The sequence below is a fragment of the Saimiri boliviensis genome, chromosome 7 (assembly GCF_048565385.1).
Source record: "Saimiri boliviensis isolate mSaiBol1 chromosome 7, mSaiBol1.pri, whole genome shotgun sequence".
Classification (NCBI taxonomy): domain Eukaryota; kingdom Metazoa; phylum Chordata; class Mammalia; order Primates; family Cebidae; genus Saimiri; species Saimiri boliviensis.
The window spans coordinates 29,398,482-29,415,437 of record NC_133455.1 but is presented as its reverse complement, the minus strand read 5'-3'; the positions used below and the strand labels follow the sequence as shown (position 1 = coordinate 29,415,437).

The 16,956-nt window shown below is 43.6% G+C and overlaps 1 protein-coding gene across 1 annotated transcript in view; it reads left to right on the top strand.

The window, feature by feature from the left end:
- STAB2 (stabilin 2) overlaps nucleotides 1-16,956 on the top strand; it is a 176,864-nt gene that overhangs the window by 132,275 nt on the left and 27,633 nt on the right. Inside the window, exons 46-54 of the mRNA XM_003929622.4 lie at nucleotides 797-844; nucleotides 1,918-2,001; nucleotides 3,543-3,689; nucleotides 5,978-6,118; nucleotides 7,642-7,701; nucleotides 9,088-9,264; nucleotides 11,668-11,757; nucleotides 13,811-13,957; nucleotides 15,540-15,596. Coding sequence (XP_003929671.3) covers nucleotides 797-844; nucleotides 1,918-2,001; nucleotides 3,543-3,689; nucleotides 5,978-6,118; nucleotides 7,642-7,701; nucleotides 9,088-9,264; nucleotides 11,668-11,757; nucleotides 13,811-13,957; nucleotides 15,540-15,596 — 951 coding nt within the window. The remainder of the gene's footprint in view (nucleotides 1-796; nucleotides 845-1,917; nucleotides 2,002-3,542; nucleotides 3,690-5,977; nucleotides 6,119-7,641; nucleotides 7,702-9,087; nucleotides 9,265-11,667; nucleotides 11,758-13,810; nucleotides 13,958-15,539; nucleotides 15,597-16,956) is intronic.

Sequence of the window (16,956 nt, the reverse complement as noted above, 5' to 3'; positions counted from 1 at the left end):
CTACCTCTGGGAATTCATTTGACCTGTGAAAGGGTGTAATGTAGGGATGAGATGAACACACCTGGGTTTGAATTTAGTTCTCCTGGTTAGTAATGTGACTTCGAGCATATTATGTCACCTCTCTGTATATCAATTTTCCCATCTGTGAAAGAAAATAATACTGGTACCAACTCCATCAGGTTGCTAAATTTATTAAGTAAGGTAATATGTGTAACGGGCAGAGTGCTCAGTAGCTCAACCACATTACCATGGCATGAATTGCTATGTGTGCATATGTGCATGTGTGTACACACATGTTAATGTGTATGCACGTGTGTGCCTGTGTGTATGCCTGTAGTGAGCACAGCGGTTGAAGCAATGTGATACTTGCAGGTTTCTGCCTATTACAAAGTAAATGTTCTATTATTTAGTTTAAAGAGGGATGAAAATGTTCTGGCTGATCAAATATGCTTGTTAATAGAGTAACCAAATCTGCCATAAACCTATAACTACTTTTTGTAAACGTTCAAATGTCAGAAAATGCTCTTAAAGTTTGGATACTTCTAGAAATGGCTGTACCTTTCTTTCATAAATCAGATGGCGATTCCAGAAAGGTTATAGAATTCACAGCATGTCCATATAGTCATTCTGAATATCAATTGTCAGCCTACAGATGAAGCTCCAAAAAGGCCCAGTGTTATAGATTTCCAGCTGAAAAAAATGGCAGATATGACCTTAGAGAAATCATCCCGTGACAGCCCTGACTGTTCTTATATATATTTCATAGGCATTAAGTGAAACTACCCTTTGTTTGCAGGAGCTTCCGAAGAACCCGAAAACGTCCCAGTATTTCTTCCAGTTGCAGGTAAGAAATATGCGTGTCTGTCTAGCCATAGAGTTCAGCCTAGGCCAGGTGCAGTGACTGAGGCCTGTAATCCCAACACTCTGGGGGGCCACAGTGGGTGGATTGCCTGAGTTCAGGGGTTCAAGACCAGTCTGGGCAACATGGCAAAACCCCGTCTCTTTTAAAAATACAAAAAAAAATGTAGCTGGGCATGGTGGCACAGGCCCATAGTCCCAGCTACTTGGAAGCCAAGGCACAAGAATTGCTTGAACCTGAGAGGCAGAGGTTGCAGTGAGCTGAGATCACACCACTGCACTCCAGCCTGGGAGACAGAGAGTCCAGCCTCAAGCCAAATACAGCATAAACTGGTAGCCTGTAGAGTTGGTGAGGCCAGAAGAAAGTCTGGGACCCTGGATTTCTAGAATTTTCTACATAAGTATGTAGTATATGAAAAGACTCCCACCACACCGCTGGAGAAAATGGTGTGACTGGGACAGCTGGTTGACACTTGGAGTTAAAATATTAGGTTTGATCTTTCTGCACATCATATATCTGAATCTCATTCAGATGTAAGAATAAAATATAAACTAGAAGAACAAAATCACAAAAATATAAGAAATACAATTTTAATTAAATCATTAAAAACTAGAAGAAAATATGCCCGTGGTAACCATATGATCTTAAGAGTTGCAAGAAGACAATTCTAACAGTTAAGTACTTCGACTTGTGTTTCATGCTTGTATTATTATCCTAATGATATCAAATACCGATATGTGCAAGAGACATTGGAAAAGAATACCTGAAAATAATAGGAGCTGCTTCTAGGTGATGGGATTAGGGGGTCAGTTATTATTTTCTTCTTTATGCTGTATCTTTAAAATCTTTAATAAGCATGTGCTAATTTTATAATGAGAAAAACGCACACGATTTCAATGATGGAGAATCTGGGTTTCATTTGAATCCAAGACTGAAACACAGGGCTCCTCCTCCAGTTTTCGCTTCAACCAGGTGCCATCAACTCTAGCACTTGTTTGAGCCTCTACATGTATTGATGTGAAGTGAGTGATGTGTGAGCCCCTCCTTTCTTCCCACAGGAGCATTCCGTGAAAGATCTGGCCAACCCAGGCCCCTTCACTGTTTTTGCACCTTCATCTGCAGCATTTGATGAGGAAGCCCGGGTGAGCACGAGACTGTGGGCAGAAGGGGAAGGTCTGCGGTTGGAACATAAGTCTTTGGGCCTTGCCCTAGAATCAAAACTGGGATGTTTCTAAGCAGGAGATGTAAGATCAGGTGGAACTCACCAGCAATAGAAGGGGCTGCTGCTTGGCACAGGGACCCCTGTCAGGGTAAACATTCAGGTGGAGTTGGGGTAACCACTGGCCAGATACTTTCTAAAGGACATTCCTGAACAAGATATGAGGTTGCAGAAGATGAACAATTCTTAAGTGATTTAGACCACCCATAGACCAAAAAAAAAGGGGGTGGGGGGTGGAGGGTGAAATGCTGGGTTAAAGAGATTTAAATAGATTATTTTCTTGTAGGATTTATCAGAGCCTTTACTGTTCTAATATTCACAGGGTCTCATCATACTGGATTGCCCATTCATAATAACGATAGGTAACATTTATTGTGAGCGTCAAACAATGTTCTGAGTGCCTGGCTTAGATTGATTCATTTGGTCCTCACAACAACCCTGTGAGCTGAGTGCTGTTGTGATCCCCGTTTTACAGCTGTGAATATTGAGGAAAGTAGCTTTCCCAAGATCACGTGACTAGCAGCGGGCAGAGCAAAGACCCAAACCTGGGCCTGGGTACATAACCACTGTATACCTGGCCTCTCTATGCCTATATTTTGGATACCAGCACAGCAGAGGCACAAAAATAATTTTTTAAAGAGCTTAACACTTTGTAATTCAACATCAAAAGCCATCGAAGGCGTTATCATGAAACAGTGAGAATTTTGTGGGCTTTTGATTACACTTTATATTAATTTAATTAATATCGTTTGATTGTTTCTGTTTGTTTTTGCGACAGGGTCTTGCTCTGTCACCCAGGCTGGAGCACAGTGGCATGATCTCAGCTCACTGCAGCCTCTACCTCCTGGGTTCAAGAGATTCTCATGCCTCAGCCTCCAGAGTAGTATTTCTGGTAGAGATGGGGTTTTTACCATGCTGGCCAGGCTGGTCTCAAACTCCTGGCCTCAAATGGTCCACCCGCCTCTGCCTTCCAAAGTGCTGGGATTACAGATATGAGCCACTGCACCCAGCCTTGGTTGTATTTTGAATTCCAGATGGAGATATGCCATGATCTTTTCCAATACTAAAGGTTTAAATCTGGCACTGATACCTCTCCAACGGGGGTAATATACCATGCAGTGTTTCCCAGGATGTTTCACAAGACTTTTCTTTTTTTTTTTTTTTTTGAGGATCATCTCACAGAACTTGGGATCTTTGCAACAAGCATTGTAAAATCCCAGACCAGAGGAATACCATGTTCCTTCCATGCTGAGAATCACAATGGAGGCAGGAAAGAAGCTAGAGTCACTTCCTCCCTTTTGCCTGAACAGCCTCCCCTCTATAATCCTGACCACAAAGCCTACTTCCCAGAGTCTGGGTGGGCCAAGAGGTGTGGAAGAGAGAATGGAGGAGAGAAGAGCCAAATGGCATGTTGCAGCAAAAGGTTCCTGCCTCTGGCTGGAACCCTCTGATCTTCTGTTACAGGTTATAGAGTGGGACAAGCAGGGTTTAATGCCCCAGGTTCTTCGGTATCATGTGATTGCCTGCCACCAGCTGCTTCTGGAAAACCTGAAATTGATCTCAAATGCTACTTCCCTCCAAGGAGAGCCAGTGGTCATCTCCGTCTCTCAGGTAGGAGAGGCCGCCTCGGGAAGATGCCAGTTATCCTTAGGTCCTCTTTCCTCTAGATCACGTTCTCTGCAGGAACCCGGATGGAGCTGAGGCCATCATCCTCAGCAAACTGATGCAGGAACAGAGATCCCAATGCTGCATGTTCCCACTTACAAGTGGGAACTAAATAATGAGAACTCATGGACATAGAGGGGAACAACATGCACTGGGGCCTACTGGAGGGTGGAGGGTGGGAGGAGGGAGAGGATCAGGAAAATAATAGGTACTAGGCTTAATACCTGGGTGATGAAATAATCTCTACAACAACCCCCATGATGCAAGTTTACCTGTGTAACAAACCTGCATATGTTCCCCTGAACTTAAGGTTTTTGTTGTTTTTTTTTTTTTTAAAAAAAAGTTCCTTATCCTTAGGTCCTCTTTCTCCTTTTTTTCTTTAAAGTAACCTAAGAAATAATAACAACCATTAACATATTTTAATTGATCTCTGTATGCAGGCACATAGTATTTGATGTGTACTAACTCGTTTAATCTGCAGAATACCCCCTTGATACAGACAGTGTCTCCAAATAAGAAAACTGAACTCAGAAAGGTTAAGTAGCTTGTGTAAGGTCACACAAAGAACAAATATTAGAACCAGGAATAAAACTCAGAGGCGGTGTAGGGCACGTTGGGAGCCAGATGTAAGGCTGAGGGCCCCACAGGGTCGTGGGGTGAGCCTTATGCTGTGCTGAGGCGCAGGATCTGAGAAATAAAGAGACAGGACACAGAAGTACAAAGAAAAACGCAGCTGGGTTCGGGGGGCCACGCCACCTATAAGCAGAGTCAGGCGAGGCCGGCGAGGCCCCGAATGTCCAGAAGCATGGGTATTTATTGTGTATAGGTTAGGGGGCAGGGCAGTGAGTGAAATCATCTTTAAGGATAGTGATAGGGTCGTGAGCAATAAAACATGGGGGTCTACCCCATTAGGTCACCTAGACCAGGAGGTGGACAGTGCACAACAAGGGGCCCGTTCCCACGAAGGCAAGGGCCGTGTGCAGTAAGGGGTCCACCCCCGTTAGGTCAACGAGGCTTGAAGGTGGGCCGTGTGCAGTGAAGAGGGTGCAGTGTGCAATACTTCTATCTATGGGAAAACTACTTCTAAGATGTATAGGAGGATGCTTTAAGCCACATAGCAGTGACAGAGCTGTCAAGGTTACCGCCACCTCCTGGCAGCTTCCAATGGGTTCTATGGGAAGATGCTTTTCAAGCAGCACAGTAGCAAGAGCTGATAAAGTTCACAGTCACCAAGGTGGATTGCCATTCTGAGGGCAGCCTTCCACAAGAACTGGAGCAAGGTCCTGCAACTCCTTTATCAGGAGGAGTGGCCCTCGCCCCAAGCCTGCCATACAGCGAGCATCTTTATGATACTGAACGCTGCCGCCTGGGCCATGGATTCTTGTCCTGGTGTAACTGTTTGTCCCTTAAATCATGCTCTGCACTGTGTCTGCTCTAGGCATTCCTCTGATTATAAGCTGCTTATTCCTTAATTCATGCTCTGTACTGTGTCCACTCTAGGCATTCCTCCGATTATGAACTAAGATATAATTATAGGTATATATGTAGGGAAATATTCTCTAGGCACTCATACGATCAACTATTATTTATTATATATAGAGGATTATATAAAGGGAGTCTCCAAGCCCTATTTCTGTAAACTAATATATGATTATGTAAAGGATTATATAAAAGGAAATAGCTGAGTAGTAACACTATAAAGTGAGATATTCTTCAAGCCCTAACTGTGCAAGGGTTCTGCTTAGCTCTCATTCCTCGGTGCCTATATGGGGGCTTACCCACAAGATGGGGCATCTCCAGGTAATAAACAGAACTGCTTTATGGTAGCATTAGTCAGAATCTGGAAAGGTTGAAAGCTTTGGACCAAAGCCACTTGACCATGCCGGTCCAGTCCCTCCCTATACAGAGAAACAAATAGTGACGGTAGAATTCCTTGCAGAGGGAAAAAAGCCAGGGGAGGAGATATAAAACCAATATAAAAGAGAAGCCAATTTTGAGCTGCTTGCTTATTTCATATTGGAGAATCATATTGAAATGACTGTTTGGGATGATTATTATTAACTTCTCCAGGTGAAAATTACATTTTTATCTCTGTTTTCACTTTATAATCATAATAAAAATACACTCAAGGTTTTGGATCTTCAGTTTTCACATTGGTAAAGCATTCTGTGAGAAGCAATTTTGTGTCTATTTCACTTTGTGCTCATTTCTTTTTTGTTTTTGATTGATTTCAGGGCACAGTGTATTTAAATAATAAGGCTAAGATCATATCCAGTGATATCATCAGTACTAATGGGATTATTCATATCATAGACAAATTGCTATCTCCCAAAAATTTGCTTATCACTCCCAAAGACACCTCTGGAAGAATTCTGGTATGTAAACTCTCTGTCATACTCTCAGCCTGGAGTGACTCAATACGTCATCTCTATTATGATTCGAAGTCATTATTTTGAAACATTTTATTTTTCTGTTCAATCTCAAGCTATTATTAAAAGCCTAGTAAACATTATTCTTAGTAAGAAGTAAATAAGTAAAAGTCTATTTTAAATTGATAAATGGGTTTTATGTGTTTTTCTTTAGCATTCACAAGGACAGATAGTCTTACATAGGTTTGGAAGATGGAGTAGGTAGGTAGGTAGAATAAAATCTTAAGTAAAACTCCTCATTTGACAGAAAATGTAATTTTAACTTTTATTTCTATTTATTAATATAGGTCAGGGTTTTTCACTGCAGAACACAGAATTCACTATACTTAGCTTAGATCAGGCGTCCCCAAAATTTTCACACAAGGGGCCAGTTCACTGTCCCTCAGACCGTTGGAGGGCAGCCACATACTGTGCTCCTCTCACTGACCACCAATGAAAGAGGTGCCCCTTCCTGAAGTGTGGTGGGAGGCCGGATAAATGGCCTCAGGGGGTCGCATGCGGCCCGAGGGCCGTAGTTTGGGGACGCCTGGCTTAGACAGAAAGGAGTTTCTCAAGACAGTAGATACATCATCAAATCTCTGGAAGGGCAGAGGCTAATTCAGATGCTACACAGCTGGGAGCATGGTAGTCCAGGGAGGCCTACAAAGGGTAGACACTTGGCTGGGTGCAGTGGTTCACACCTGTAATCCCAGCAATCTGGGAGGCCAAGGTGGGCAGATTGCTTGGGTGCAGGAGTTCAAGCCCAGCCTGGGTAACATAGCAAAACCCTGTTTCTACTAAATATACAAAATGCTAGCCAGGTGTGGTGGTGCATGCCTGTAATCCCAGCTACTTGGGAGGCTGAGGTGGGAGAATCACCTGATCCCAGGAGGTTGATGCTTGCAGTGAGCTCAAGGCATTGAGCTGAGATCGTGCCCCTGCACTTCAGTCTGGGCAACCAGAGTGAGATCATGTTTTTAATTAAAACACACACACACACACACACACACACACACACAGTGTACAGCTAACCTGATAACCTCAGCACCACCACCAGGCTGTTCTGGCTGTCCTGGCTGTCACAGCTCTGTGACTGCCACCTGTCTCCACCCTCACCACCGTGGACACCAGACACTGGGCTATAGATATCCCCATTGTGATTGCCAGAGTGTTTGATCTCCCTTCTAGCAGCTGCTGCCACTTTATATTATTTCTTTCCACCAACAAGCTTTGCACAAGTGCTTCTGCTTGGAGGACCTTATATCACCTAAGGGGCTCTAGCTGCAAGGGAGTCTGGGAAAGGAGTGTTTAGCCTACTAATCTCTAGAATGCAGAAAAGCATGGCAGAAGAGAGCTTGAGCAGGTACTGAGGAGCCCATCTACATACCTGCCAGGTTATGATACCTTGATTTTTTTCACTTGAGCTCTTGTTAAGTTCCTTGTAAACTGTATAAGGAAAAGTTTCATGCTCATTTTTAATATCTTTGCAGCAAAATCTTACGACTTTGGCGACCAACAACGGCTACATCAAATATAGCAAATTAATACAGGTAAAAATAAGGGGAAGTTGATTCAGAGGATACCCTGCCTAAGGAAGTTTTGTTTTGTTTGTTTTGTTGTTGTTTCTGCTTTGTTTTTAACATCAGCCAGCTGTTGTGGGATCTGTGTGGGGAAATCCCAATTTTCTGGTGAGCAAAGTCATTCTCTGCCACTCACTTCTCAGAATGTTATATGGCTTGTTGAGCTATATAATGTACATTGGCTGAGTTAGAAATTGAGGATTTGAGGCTGCAGAGAGGGAAAGAAATTGGGATGTGGCAGTAGTGTACTGTGTGCTTCATATCTGGAATTACAGACTCCGTTATAAAGATGGGGACGTTGCATGGAAGAGTTGGGAACTTTATACCTATGAGGCAGGTAGAAATGAAAATCATATCTTTCTGGTGGGCACCGTGGCTCACACCTGTAATCCCAGCACTTTGGGAGGCCAAGGCAGATGATCACTTGAGGTCAGGAGTTCGAGACCAGCCTGGCCAACAAGGTGAAACTCCATCTCTACTAAAAATACCAAAATTAGCCAGGCACAATGACATTCACTTGTAGCCCCAGCTACTTGGGAGGCTGAGGCAGGAGAATCGCTTGAACCCAGGAATCAGAGGTTGCAGTGAGCCAAGATTGTGCCCCACTGCACTCTTAGCCTGGGTGACAAGTGAGACTCTATCTCAAAAAAAAAAAAAAAAAAAAAAAAAACAAATATATCTTACTGACTTCAGAGACTATTCCCATGAATTGAGTAGAAACTTCCAGTATGAACAAAAGATTATAGAGGAGAATAGGGAGGAGTAGGCCAAGCATCTTTCTGAGGTTCTCTCTTTCCCTCTCTTCCACCCTGAGCAGTCCCTAGGGGCTCCAGAATTTGACTTTCTGATTTGCTCGCCGAGAAAACATAGGTCAGGACAGGCATGGTTGGCTCTTGCCTGTAATTCTGGTACTTTGGGAGGCCAAGGTAGGAGGATTTCTTGAGCCCAGGAGTTCGAGACCAGCCTGGGCAACATGGCAAAACCCCATCTCTTCAAAAAATACAAAAATTGGCAGAGTGTGGTGGTGCATGCCAGTAGTCCCAGCTACTCAGGAGGCTGAGGTGGGAGGATCACTTGAACCCACAAGGCTGAAGATGCACTGAGCTATGATTGTGCTGCTGCACTCCAGCCGGGGCAACAGAGGGAGACCCTGCCTCAAAAGAAAGGAAAAAAAAATGTAGCTCAGAATGGTTGGAGTGTGATGGGCTTCCAGTTTCTAACTGCATCCCCATGAACCATCCAGAGTCCCAGTAAGCCATAGGCTGGAGCATGGAGGAGAATCCTCAGAGACAGACCCCCTGCCTGCATGTCTGGGCCTTGCTCGTGCCAGCGAGAGGTGGACTCCCTGTGTTTCAGGACTCAGGTTTGCTGAGTGTCATCACAGATCCCATCCATACCCCAGTCACTCTATTCTGGCCCACGGACCAAGCCCTCCAAGCCCTACCTGCTGAACAACAGGACTTCCTGTTCAACCAAGACAACAAGGACAAGCTGAAGCAGTATTTGAAGTTCCATGTGATACGAGATGCCAAGGTATGTAGTTTACATGCAGATATAAGTGCAAGAATGTCCCAGGATGGTGATAAAATTCAGCACCGAGGCATCGTGGCCTAAGAACTGTCAGTGCATGCCCGTCCACAGTGTGCAGGAACCCGCAGCATCCCCTGCCCCACTGTGTCCTCCTCTGACTGGCCGTAGTTCATTGGCTCCTGCAGTACACCACATGTGGTTCTGTTCCTTGGACCTGCCATTTTTATTTTTTGACTTTAACCGATACCCAAGAGCATCACTCCTCTCCCTACTGCGGATCAGCCTTTCCTCCTTCCTAGTTCTCCTGCCAAAATGGCTGCTGACAACATCTCTCAAGGTTTTCCAGATGGACTCTTTCTCTTCCAATTCCAAGTTTCTAGGCAAGTGACTGACTGATTGGGCTTCAATCACTGTGGCCCCTGAACTGATTAACTGTATCAGAGAAGCATGATCATATAGAAACAAACACAATTATATAGGATCATGCATGATTATATAGGAACATATATGATATAGGAATAAGCACAATATAGGAACAAGCATGATCATATAGGAACATGCACAACCATACAGGAAGAAGCATGGCCATATAGGAACTTCCATGATCATATAGGAACATATATGATCATGTAAGAGAGCACAATCATATAGGAACAAGCATGATCATATAGGAAAAAGCACAGTCATACAGGATCAAGCATGATCATATAGGGACAAGCAGGTCATGTAGGAACAAGCATGATCATGTAGGAATATGCACAACCATACAGGAACAAGCATGGCCATATAGGAACTTCCACGATCATATAGGAACATATATGATCTATAGGAGGGGCACAATCACATAGGAACAAGCATGATCATATAGGAAAAAGCACGATCATACAGGAGCAAGCACAATCATATAGGAACATGGACAATCATATAGGAACATGGACCATCATATAGGAGCAAACACCATCATACAGGAGCCGCATGATCATACAGAAGCAACACGATCATATAGGAGCAAGCATGATCATATAGGAGCAAACACGATCATATTGGAGCAAGCATGATCATATAGGAGCAGCACGATCATATAAGAGAAAACATCATATAGGAGCAGCACGATCATATAGGAGCAAGCATGATCATATAGGAGAAGCGCAATCATATAGGAGCAAATGTTATATAGAAGCAGCACGATCATACAGGAGCAAGCATGATCATATAGGAGCAGTGCGATCATATGGGAGCATGCACAGTCTTATAGGACAAGCATGATCATATAGGAGCAGCATGATCATATAGGAGCAAGCATGATCACACAGGAGCAAGCATGATCATATAGGAGCAGCACAATCATATAGGAGCAAGCACGATCATATAGGAGCAAACATAGGAGCAAGCATGATCATATAGGAGAAGCGTGATCATATGGGAGCATGCACAGTTTTATAGGACAAGCATGATCATATAGGAGCAAGCATCATCATATAGGAACATGACAGCAATCCTGAGTTCTCATCTAGGACTGTTGTTCTCTCCAGGACAGAGTCTGTCCAATTCAAGAACGCCAAATGCCCCAACTTCAGTTAATCCACAGCATCTACATTAGTTTCCCAAGGCTGCCGTAACAAATTAACACAAACTAGGCAGCTTAAACCACAGAAATGTGTTCTCTGTAGTAAACAGTTCTGGAAGCTAGATGCTGGAGATCAAGGAGCTGGCAAAGTTGTTCCTTCTGGAGGTTCTGAGGGAGAATTTGCTCCCCAATGCTCCTCCCACTTCTAGTGGCTTCTGGAAATCCTCGGTGCTCCAGGCCTGTAGTGCATCCCTTTAATCTCTGTCTCCGCCATCAAGGCTGTCTCTCACTGTGTTTCTGTGCCTTTACTAGCATTTGCCTGTTCTTTCTTCTTATAAGAACACCATTCATATTAGATTAAGAGCCTACTCTACTCCAGGATTACCTCATCCTAACTAATCACATCCGCAATGACCTCATTCCAAATAAGATCATGTTCATGGAACTGGGGTTCAGAACTTCAACACAACTCTTTGAGAGGCACAGTGCTGCCCATATGTACATCCTAGGTCATTCCCCAGCCTTACCCACTTATTCTTCCATTGGCTTCATATATTAAGACTGCATCTTCAGAGACTGCCAGGCACAGATGGGGGATGGAAGGGTGATTGAAACCAGTCCAGCTGGTCCACTCGTTTCCTCCAGAAGGAATTTCCAACCTCCCAGAGAGCCCCCAATTATTCTTCCCATTGGTTATACCTGTGGTCATTGGAAAGCTAAAGTTATTATAACTCATCAAAAAACTTGCAACTGAATTTGGTTTTTCGGTAAAGCTCTTTCAGGCCATTGCTTTTTCATCCCAAATAAGGGGTAGTCACATGGCACCATCTGTCCTACAGGTTTTAGCTGTGGATCTTCCCATACCCGCTGGCTGGGAGACCCTGCAAGGTTCAGAACTGAGTGTGAAGTGTGGAACTGGCAATGACATCGTAAGTATCATCATGAAGGGTGGCAGGAAGGGGTTAACACATTCACAGCAAGCTGTTCCCCAACCACTGCCCCTTCAAGGAGATGTTTGCTTTTTTCCCTCCATTCATAGCAGGCTCACTTTTTCTCACTGCCTTCAGAGGTATTTTTCCTGAAAGTACATTAGTGGCTATGAAAAACCTGATAAATCCTGTCCAACCCAACCCCTCCTAGCAGGTGGCAAAAGCCTCTTCCACTATGGAGAGCAGCTTCCAGTTAATTTTATTTTTTGTGTAGAGCATTTATTTTCCCATGTGAGATACTTTCCTGAAACAGGAAAGTATACCGTCACTCCTTTCTCTTCCTTCCAAGCACCACCACTGTGGCCTCACCTCTAACCCTCTCTTGGCAGTCAGAGCCAGCTCTGGGCTTTACCTACCTTGATCAGCCAACTGAGAGGTTTGCAATTTTAACCTTCCCTGGCTCGTTCCTGAACAATTTTGTCTTCTTGTAATTCCATATGGTGAAGGGGTCTAATAGGATTATTTCAACTGTGTATCATGGGAAAGCAAAAATGTAGTGACTTAAATGTATAAGGATTTATCCTCTTTCATAGAAGAAATCTGGAGGTAGCCAATCAGAGTTCATATGATGGCTCAGTGGAGAGGCTCCTTCTGTCTTTCTGCTCTGCAGCACATGGTTCCAGCCTCTAAAGTCCAACATGGTTGCTGGAGTTCCAGCCACCATGTCCACTTGCCAGGCAGCAGGAAGGATGAAGGGCAAAAGAGATGCAGCTCCCAATTGAGTTAATTCCCTTCAAGAAAGATTTCAGCAAGTTCCATACAACATTCTGCATACATCTTATGACCAGTATCCCTTTGGTGTTTGAATTAGAATTGCATTGAACTTATAACTGAATTTGAAGAATATTCACAACTTTTCGTTCCAGCTTCTGTAACGTTATCCCAGTGTACACTCTTGAGACTGTCCCATCTCCCTAGACCAAAATAGACAATATCAGAGGAGAGTAAGAATGCCTTCTGCTTGTTCTGTGTGTTAACATAGCTTTCAGAGCACTTTGCAATGTATTATTTAGTCTGATCTGTATAATAACCCAATATTAGAAATCATTTACTTATTTACATGGTAAAAAAAAGAAAGAAAGAAAGAAAGAAAGAAATGAACCTCAGAGGGGTTCCGTGACTTGCCCATGGTCACAGTCCATAAGAGAACATGCAAGGCTTTAACCACAGTTTTCTGGTGTTCCTCCACTGAGTCATATTATCTCCATCCCATCCATACATACTGGGAGTTATCTTTTTTTCTTCTCAAAAGCTTTCTAAAAGCATTTTATATCTTGGAAGGATAATTTATCCATCAACTTACTAGCTGGTGACCTCAGGAAAGGAAGCCCTGAGATTGTCGCAAACATTAAATGAAATAATGTCTCCAAAGCCCAGTTGATGACGCCTGGTACATGTGAAAAAAGAAATTGTCATTACAAAGTTTAAGCCTGTCACTTGGACATGGTGGAAAGAAAGCTGAACCAGGCACCTTGCTGGGTGCTGGCACTATATAAGGAGACTTTGGTAACTACATGCAAAGAGGGCACATCAGCGAAATTCTTCCCTGACCACAGCAAGGTCATCCCTGCTGCACCCTGTCACCCACTGCTGACATTTCCCCTTTGGTAGAGGGAGTGAGGTAGAGGGGTCAAGGGGGCAGGCTCTGGGATGGACTGCCTGGGTACAGATGCCCACACCACCATTCACAGGCAAGTCATTTAACCTCTCACTGCCCTAGTTCCCCCATCTGTAAATGGGTACTAACAATGGTAGCTACAACCAACACAACAACCTTGGATAGTTGTAAGAATTAAAAGAATTTCCACAGGTAAAGCACTTAGAACAGTATCTGACACATAATACATGCTGGGTATTTGATAAGCATATAAATACATAGGGTTTTATTCCATTCTTCCTGAGTCTTGCAGTTACTGGCCACGTTATATGACTGGGAGAGAAGAGATGTATGAGAGAGTGACTGTTTTTTTCTCTCTTTTTCTCTCTGTCTCAGGGTGACCTCTTTCTGAATGGCCAAATGTGCAGAATCGTGCAGCGGGAGCTCTTGTTTGACCTGGGTGTGGCCTATGGCATTGACTGTCTGCTGATTGATCCCATCCTGGGGGGCCGCTGTGACACCTTCGCTGCTTTCAATACCTTGGTCAGTCCTGAAAATAACAGCGTAGTAAGAGAACCTTAAGCCAAAGAATGGCCCTTGTGGTCCAGTGTGGACTCTCCTCAGCAAGACCAGGACCCAGAAGACCTGAGGGTCAAATGATGTAGTTTTTCAGACTCAGAATCAACAGGCATCTACTTAGCCCCACACAGCCTGGAATATTCTTGTTTATCCACCCACCCACTCACCCACCCATTCATTCCCTTAACATTGAGAAAACAGTTCCTGAAACCAACCATGTGCCAACTGCCATTCGTTTTCAAACGCATCCATCTATTCAGTCACTCATTCATTCAACAAACATTTGTTGAATGTCTGCCAGATTAAACCATATGAAATTGCCATGTCTGACACTCTCGAACCTGCGAAAAGGGCAATTTCATAGAGTCCGTCTGATATGCCATTCACACCTCCATCGACTTACCCAATAATTCATTCATTTGACAACATTGAACTTCTGTCCTAGGCCCCGCGCTGTGCAAGACATTTTTACGTTCACTCATTCATCCATCCAGCACCTTTGCCGAGTACTGCCTGGAGCCAGCCATTGTGCTCAATGCTTAGCCGACCCCTGCAATAATCCAATAATAGGAATAGTTATCGGCTCTATCATGTAGATTTAGAAACTGAGTCTCAAAGAGGTAAAGTGACTTTACGTGGCAAAGTTTGTCACCAGTTGATATCAGTACCTGGCATCCCTTAGGAATTTCAATAACTATCCCAAATTTTTTGGATTCCATTCAGCCAAAGTAGGAGATGAAGCCAGTTGTCCTTTCTACCACAGGGGTCTTCTTAATTTCCAAATTACACTCCACACATAATTATCAGTTAATCCTTTCCTCTCATCAATCCCCTGAAGATCAAATAGCAGCAATAATTATTATCCCTATTTATTATGAAACTAAGGCTCAGATAGTGATTGGCCAAAAGTATCCCATCTAACTTAAAATGGAACTAACATTTGCAGCCATACATCCCACTGCTACCGCCATATGCCTGTAAGACTGCCCTGGTCCAGCTCTGTGTAACAGATTTTCCCTTCAGAGAACAAAACCACAGAGCCAGTGTCCAAGACTTTCAGAATTATTCGTGGCAAAGTTACAGTATGTTTGTTTTGATATTCTTTGTTGTTGTTGTTGTTGTTGTTGTTGTTTTGAGATAGGGTCTTGCTCTGTCATCCAGGCTAGAGTTTAGTGGTGCAACCACAGCTCACTGCAGCCTTGAACTTCTGGGCTCAAGCAGTCCCTTCACTTCAGCCTCCGAAGTCGCTGGGACCACAGGCTCATGTGCCACCATGCCTGGCTAACTAATTTTTTACAGATGGAGTCTTGCTGTGTTGCCCAGGCTGATCTCAAACTCCTCGCCTCAAGCGATCCTCCTGCCTTGGCATCCCAAAGTGCTGGGATTACAGGTGTCTACCACCATGGCTGGCCTGTTTCATATTCTTGATCATAACCAGTGTCTTAAGATTAATTAAGCCCTTAATCTATCCAGGTATTAGTCAGGAACATTTCCTTGTGTTTTCTGATATTCTTGATTTTCAAGTGTTTCTTTTCTTGCATACTAGGGGGACTGTGGGAGCTGTTTCAATACTCCCAGCTGTCCAAAGTGGAGTAAACCAAAGGTAATTAAGAATGCAGTGATAATGTTTGGAGAGCCACAGGTCTGTTTCATTATCAGACCTCAGTGTGTTTGTGTGTGCATGTGTGCGTGCGCGTGCACAAGTGCGTGTATTGCATATGTTGCGTAAATGTAATTTCTGTCGTTCTTTCAAGAAAAAGGCAATGGAGTAAGATAGATATTCTCAGCCCAGGCCACCTGTCAACCCATGTTCTAAAAACTGTCTAGAAAAGTCATGGATGGTAGACCTAGAAGGACTTAGAAGATAATTAATAGCTGTATTTTGTTGGCTGCTGTTCATGTCCCAGTTTCTGTGCTGTGCCCTTATATACTCATTACTCTATTCCTCTTTATAATACTCAAAGGTAATAATAAGCTATTATTACCTACACTTATGAGAAAAATGAGTCTCAGAGAGGGTAAGCAAACACCCAAGGCTACACAGCTAGTAAGAAGCAATGCTAGAATGCAAGTCCAGAGTGCAGTGGAGAGTAAGGGTTAAGTCAATGAAATTTGGAGTCCACAGATATGGGGTCAAATTCCATAATCTTTAGCAAATCCTATGACCTATCAGGTTTGCCTCTGTAAAATGGAGGTATTGATGGATTCTGTGTGCAGCTATTAAGAAAAGTAATTTTTTTTTTTTTTTTTTTGAGACAGAGTCTTGCTCTGTCACTAGACTGGAAAGCAGTGGTGTGATCTCACTCGCTGCAACCTCTGCCTCCCAGGTTCGAGGGATTTTCCTTCCTCAGCTTCCTGAGTAGCTAGGACTACAGGCACACACCACCATGCCCAGCTAATTTTTGTATTTTTAGTAGAGATGGTTTTACCACATTGGCCAGGATGGTCTCAATCTTTTGACCTCGTGATCCTCCCACCTCGGCCTTCTAAAGTGCTGGGATTATGGGTCTAAGCCACCACGCCCGGCCAGAAAAAGTAAATTTTAAAATGTGGGTATACTTAAGTGCCTGGCACATAGTAAGTGTTCATTAAATACCGGTGTTTTTTGTTTGTTTGTTTGTTTTTACTTATTCCAAAGTCAAGTTCTTTCTAGTCTGCTAGTAAAACCTATAGCAAAAATATCTCTACAAAACAAAATCTAACTCATACCCTCTCTGCCTACAGTTTGGGAGCCTTGCCCTACGGTAGTTTCCGTGACAAGAAGCTACCTCTTTCCCACTCCCTCTCAAAGCAACCATGCCATTTGCAGAGCACTCTAAGGGTTGAAAAGTTCTTCCTCTTGAAACTGGGGAGAAATCTTCCCACGGATGCTAAATCTACCCCCAGCCCCATCCTCATGTTTCCGCCATTGGCCCGTTGACTCCCATAGGAAAAATACTGCCTTAGAAAAAATTCGGCTCCCA